Source organism: Vipera ursinii, assembly GCF_947247035.1.
Source record: "Vipera ursinii genome assembly, chromosome: 16".
In the NCBI taxonomy this organism is placed as follows: Eukaryota; Metazoa; Chordata; class Lepidosauria; order Squamata; family Viperidae; genus Vipera; species Vipera ursinii.
Window position 1 is genome coordinate 5,480,077 of NC_139529.1, and position 6,172 is coordinate 5,486,248.

General features: G+C 46.9%; 1 protein-coding gene across 1 annotated transcript in view; it reads left to right on the top strand.

The window, feature by feature from the left end:
• MEGF9 (multiple EGF like domains 9) overlaps positions 1–5,892 on the top strand; it is a gene marked incomplete at its 5' end in the record, with an annotated part of 19,785 nt that extends 13,893 nt beyond the window's left edge. Inside the window, 4 exons of the mRNA XM_083374872.1 lie at positions 46–185; positions 780–923; positions 2,741–3,013; positions 4,417–5,892. Of these exons, the coding sequence (XP_083230998.1) occupies positions 46–185; positions 780–923; positions 2,741–3,013; positions 4,417–4,862 (1,003 nt within the window). The 3' untranslated portion in view covers positions 4,863–5,892. The remainder of the gene's footprint in view (positions 1–45; positions 186–779; positions 924–2,740; positions 3,014–4,416) is intronic.
• Between the last annotated feature and the right edge of the window lie 280 nt (positions 5,893–6,172).

A 6,172-nucleotide genomic window follows, 5' to 3' on the forward strand; every position in this document is an offset into this window, starting at 1 on the left:
AGAACGCCTGTGAGTGTGATCTCTGTTTCTTTGTCTTCCAAACAGCCTTGGAAGATGCCAGTGCAAAGCTGGAGCCACAGGGATCAAATGCGCCCAATGCCAGGAAGGGTTTTCCAAGTTCAACGGGACCACCTGCCAGCCGTGCCAGTGCAACAATCATTCTTTGCAGTGTGATCCTTTGACAGGTAAAATGGGGGGTGCTGTGGGGCTGTTTTGTGTGTGTGTGTGTGTGTTGGGGTGCCTCATAAGGGGAAGGGTTTTCCAAGAGGAACGACTGGATGGGAAAATCTAGCTCAGATCATACAGGAGGAGAAGGCTCAGCTCAAGGCAGGACTGTCCTTCCTTTGGTCATCAGAGGTCCATCTCACCATTCTCTGATGGAACCTAAAGCAGCTTAGACTGGGCCAGAAGAAGTGACCAGGAGAGCTTACTTAGCCTGAGGAACCTCAACCCAAATCACAATAATAAAAAAAAAACCATTAATTTAACCAGTGGAACAGCTTGCCTCCAGAAGATGTTGGGTGCTCCAACACTGGCGGTTTTTTTAAGAAGAGTTTGAAAGAAACGTCTGTCTGAAATGGTACGGGGTTTCCTGCATGAGCCAGTGGTTGGACTAGAAGACCTCCAAGGTCCCCCTTCCAGCTCGGTGACTCTGGAAAAAGAAAGAGTTCAAAGGCAGATAATTTCAGCTTCCTTCCATGGAATGTCCCTTCGCCTCCAAACTGCTACATCATTTCTGTTAGATTTTGTTGTTGTTTTTTCTCCTTTTTTGCACGTAGGCGCTTGCCTTAATTGTCATGGAAACAGCGAAGGCACTTACTGCGAGAATTGCAAAGGGCAATTTTATCGCAACGGCTCCCAGCTCCACGAATGTCTCCGTTGCCCTTGCTCCACGGAATTTTCCAGCGGCAGCTGTCAAATAAGTAAGGGGCTTTTTTCTTAAAAGGTTGAAGGGCGTTGGGCTCGAAAAGAGGTCTTCTCCTCCTTGTCTGGGTGGGCAACCTGGCGAGAAGCTGTGGGGGATCTGTGCTGGCCAGGATGGGCTTTGAGGCTGATCTAGTTTGAGTTTGTAGAACTTACTAGGAGAGTCAGTTTTTCTGGAGAAGTTTACCGTGTCCGCTCTGCGGACAGAACGGTCGTCGGTAGCCTCAACAACGCCGCGATAGGCCGTGTTTGTCTTGTGCGATGGCTGGATCTTCATCTCCCTCTGCCGGTCATTTGCTCTGCTTGCAGTTGACCAATCGGGCGGTTCAGCCTGGATGGAGAAAGATCTCCCTCTTCTGGCTGGCCAGCTCAGCTGTGTGGAGAAGGATCAGCCACCGTTGAGTGGCTGAGATCCAGCAGGATCGCAAAGTTTTTGGTCCAGAGAGACCTTCTTAGGATCCATCTCTTGTCAGTTGTCCATCTGGCCTTGGAGCTTTTGGTTGACTCCATTCTACCTTCATTCTCTCTCCATTTTTCCTTCTTTCTTCTTCCATTCTTCCTTCATTCTCTCTCCATTCTTCCTTCTTCTTCCATTTTTCCATTCTCTCTCCATTCTTCCTTCTTTCTTCTTCCATTCTTCCTTCATTCTCTCTCCATTTCTCCTCCTCCTCCTTTCTTCTATCATTCTTCCTTCATTCTCTCTCCATTCTTCCTCCTTTCTTCTTCCATTCTTCCTTCATTCTCTCTCCATTCCTCCTTTCTTCTTCCATTCTTCCTTCATTCTCTCTCCATTCCTCCTTTCTTCTTCCATTCCTCCTTCATTCTCTCTCCATTCCTCCTTCTTCTTCCATTCTTCCTTCATTCTCTCTCCATTCCTCCTCCTTCCTTCTTCCATTCTTCCTTCCTTCTCTCTCCATTCCTCCTCCTTTCTTCTTCCATTCTTCCTTCATTCTCTCTCCATTCCTCCTCCTTCCTTCTTCCATTCTTCCTTCGTTCTCTCTCCATTCCTCCTCCTTTCTTCTTCCATTCTTCCTTCATTCTCTCTCCATTCTTCCTCCTTCCTTCTTCCATTCTTCCTTCATTCTCTCTCCATTCCTCCTTTCTTCTTCCATTCTTCCTTCATTCTCTCTCCATTCCTCCTTTCTTCTTCCATTCCTCCTTCATTCTCTCTCCATTCCTCCTTCTTCTTCCATTCTTCCTTCATTCTCTCTCCATTCCTCCTCCTTCCTTCTTCCATTCTTCCTTCATTCTCTCTCCATTCCTCCTCCTTTCTTCTTCCATTCTTCCTTCATTCTCTCTCCATTCCTCCTCCTTTCTTCTTCCATTCTTCCTTCATTCTCTCTCCATTCCTCCTCCTTCCTTCTTCCATTCTTCCTTCATTCTCTCTCCATTCCTCCTCCTTTCTTCTTCCATTCTTCCTTTGTTCTCTCTCCATTTCTCCTCCTTTCTTCTTCCATTCTTCCTTCATTCTCTCTCCATTCTTCCTTCTTTTTTCCTCAGTTCTCTCCTCCTCCTCTTCCTCCTTTCTTTACCCATTCCTCCTCCTCCATTCTTCCTCCATTCTTCCTTCTTTTCCCCTCCATTCCTCCTCTTCCTCCTCCTCCACTTTTTTCCTCCATTCTTCCTCCATTCTTTCTTCCATTCTTCTTCCTCCTCCATTCTTCCTTCCTTTTTCCTTCCTTCCTTCCTTCCTTCCTTCCTTCCTTCCTTCCTTCCTTCCTTCCTTCCTTCCTTCCTTCCTTCTTCTTCCATTCCAACCAGCATGGAGAGCTCTCCTGTAGCTGTCGCACTAACTAACATCCTATTCCCCGATCAGAGCCTGGTCAGCAGAGCCCGACCTGTGACAAGTGCCGTCCTGGCTACGTCGGCACTCTCTGCAACGAATGTGACAAAGGCTACTACAGCTCGGACAGCGTCTGCCTCAAATGCCAGTGCAATGGGAACGTGGACCCAGCCCTTTCGCCGAGAGTCTGCCGGGCAGATACGGGGGAGTGCCTCGGTTGCCTCCACCACACAACTGGGCCTCATTGCGAGAAGTGTCAAGAAGGATACGTCAGACTGTTGGAAGGAGGGAACTGTACCAAGGAAGGTAAGTTGGTTTTCTTTTCTTTCTCCCGTTGAGTTCGCACATTCTAGTAGCGGGCTTAAATAACTACAGGCAGGTCCTCGGCTTACGACTACTCGTTTGGCCATCATTCAAAGCTAAGAGCCTTGGTGGAGCAGTGGGCTAATGCCTCCTTAAAGTAACACCAGCTGCCTGCAATGAGTGCAGGTTCGAGTCCCACCAGGCTCAAGGTTGACTCAGCCTTCCATCCTTCCGAGGTAGGTAAAATGAGGACCCGGATTGTTGGGGGCAATTAAGCTGACTTTGTAATAATGCCGCTTGCGGGGTGTGTGTGAAAGCCCTAATAAGCAGGCATAGACATAGAATGAAGGCTATTGCTAAGCTTGTAAGCTGCCCTGAGTCTTCGGAGAAGGGCAGGATATAAATGGAATAAAAATAAAAATAAATAAATAAAATACAACAACCCAGGGAAAAAAAGCGACTTAACAACTAATCCTTGCACTTACGACCATCCCAGCAGGCCCAAAGTCGTGGGATCAAAATTCAGACGCCTGGATTCACTTAACAGCCGTGGAAAGAAAGGTTGTAAAAGGGGAACTTGGCTCCTTTAACCACACACCCCTCGCTTACCAATGGGAATTCTGGTCCCCCTTTGTAGTCGCAGGCCGAGGACCGCCTGCTTGGAGTTGGACGGTTTTGTTGAATAAGCAACAAGGGTGTGATTCTAAACAAAAGAGGGGCTTAGACAAAACCGTGTTCTACCTTAACATGATTTGTGAACCCAGTCCTTGAATGTCTATGGAGGTTCTCAGTCCTCCAGGTCACCGTTGTCCCAAAGTTGCTTTTTCAGGAGGTAACTGGACTTTCTTGCCTTTCCTTTGAAGACGTTTCGCTTCTCATCCAAGAAGCTTCTTCAGCTCTGACTGGATGGTGGGAAACGGAAGGATTTATACTCCTTGCAGAAAGCTGGTCGTTTGCCTTCTTTTAGACAGTCCTTGAGGCCACTTGGTGGTTTATCTGTGCCTTCAGGGTCACCTGAGTGGTGCAAATGGGTGTGGCACTTTCTCCACATACAGGGCACAAAACATCCTGCAGCCAAGAAGACTCCACAGCCATTTGCACCGCTCAGGTGACCCTGAGGACACAGGTAATCCTCCAAGTGGCCTCAACGACTCTCTCAAAGAATGCAAATGACCAGCGGATATAAATCCTTCCATTCCCCACCATCTAGGAGCTGAAGAAGCTTTTTGGATGAGAAGGGAAACGTCTTCAAGGAAAAAACATGAAAGTTCAGTTGCCTCCTGAAAAAGCACCTTTGGGCCAATCCCCGAATTTGAATTGCTATTCTCCATTGAACGGCTGAGCTGAATGCCTGGTTATCTGCCTAGCCTAATAACCGTTCACTTTTTGTCTTGAAAAAAATGTAGAATATACTCCAGCCCCCAGGCTCACGCCTACAGCTCCCAACGTCAGCACATCAACCATCTCACCTACGGTGGTCTTGAACAGCACGTCGGGGCAGACCCCGGCCGAGACGGCTTTCCCAAGTCCATCTTCCGAGAACAGCACCTTGACGTTGGGGGAGGTCTCTTGGGCCCAGTTCAACATCATTATCCTCACCGTGATCATCATCCTGGTGGTGCTGCTGATGGGCTTTGTAGCAGCCGTCTACATGTACCGGGAATATCAGAACCGGAAGCTGAACGCGCCTTTTTGGACCATCGAACTGAAGGAGGACAACATTAGCTTCAGCAGTTACCACGACAGCATCCCCAACGCGGACATTTCCGGCTTGCTAGAAGATGACGGCAACGAGGTGGCACCCAATGGGCAGTTGACGTTGACCACGCCCATGCACAACTACAAAGCGTGACAAATCCAGGGCTTGCAAGCTTTCTAACTCCAACAGATCAGCGCTTTGGGAGAAGGCTGGATGGTTCCGGCGATTCATGCAGAAGGAACGAGATGTTTTCTTTCTCCCGAGTTGACCTAGCTTCGTGTTGATTGTTCAGCCAGAAAAAACAACAACAACAACGCCGGGCAACGACAGAGGCGAGTCAAATGAGAAGCACGGATGGGAGCCAGCTCAGCCTTTCTGAGGCCAGTGTGGGTATTTGCTTGTATTTTTTTTTAAAAAAGAAGCAGCTGCTTGAATAATATATTTTTGTACGGAAGCGTGGGAGATGTCACTCAGACGTCATCTCATTGCTACTCAGGCGGACGCCGGAGCTGAATTTTTTTAAGCGCTTATTGGAAACGCGATCCACAACAACAGGACCAGCGGTTTGGGTAAAGAATAATAATAATAATAAATGTTTCTCAGCCCGGGTTTTCCTCTTTAAAATGATTGACGGATTCAGATAGAAGAACAGTGACCAAAGTTTTGCCTAACTCTTTCGTTCTCTTTTGTTTGTGAGAAAAGGGACCGAGGCATCCTTCCAAGCGAGTAACCTCCCTTATTTAAAAAGTTAAACGTGGCTCTTTATTTTCCCATCTGGCTTCAACCTGGATTCCTTCCCCGATAGAAAAACATGAAAGAAGAACGTCAAGAATTTTTCCCAGTGCCGTATTCTGAGCAGAAAGCGGTGTGTATACAGAATGTAAACCATAGATTTCCTCGGCTGCAATTTGTAAACTATTGTACAAAAAAAAGAAAAGAAAAATCAGGCGTCGAATTTTAACTGTTTTAAGATTTTTATCTGTACAGGGGTTTGTGGCGTTGTTGAAAAAAGCGAGGCCAAATGAAACCAAACCCAAGCTAAGAATCGGGGTGGGAGAAAGTAAATATTGTATTAAAGTGCTGTAAATTTAAAGGGGGAATGTCTGGAGCTGGGACTCCAGTCAAAAACAGGTTTGTTGCAAATTTCCCCTCTTCTAACAATACAAGTTGTTTGCATCTTCAAGTTTCAATTTTCCTTGCTTGTTATTTCAAGGGTTGGTACCCTAACAAGACTTTTGTGATGGGGGGGGGGGTTGCAAAGATTTAGGATAGAGGGATAGAGTTGGGTAACAGAATTGTTCCCCTGAATACAAAGTCAGTCTAGGATGTGGAAAGAGAATTCAGGTTTTTTTTCCGTGCTGATTTTAGAATCCGGATTAAATTTGGAACTCCATGCTTTTGCCAACTGTCTGTCTTAATTGGCCGTAGGAACGTCTTCATTGCATGAAAACCCACTGATCAAA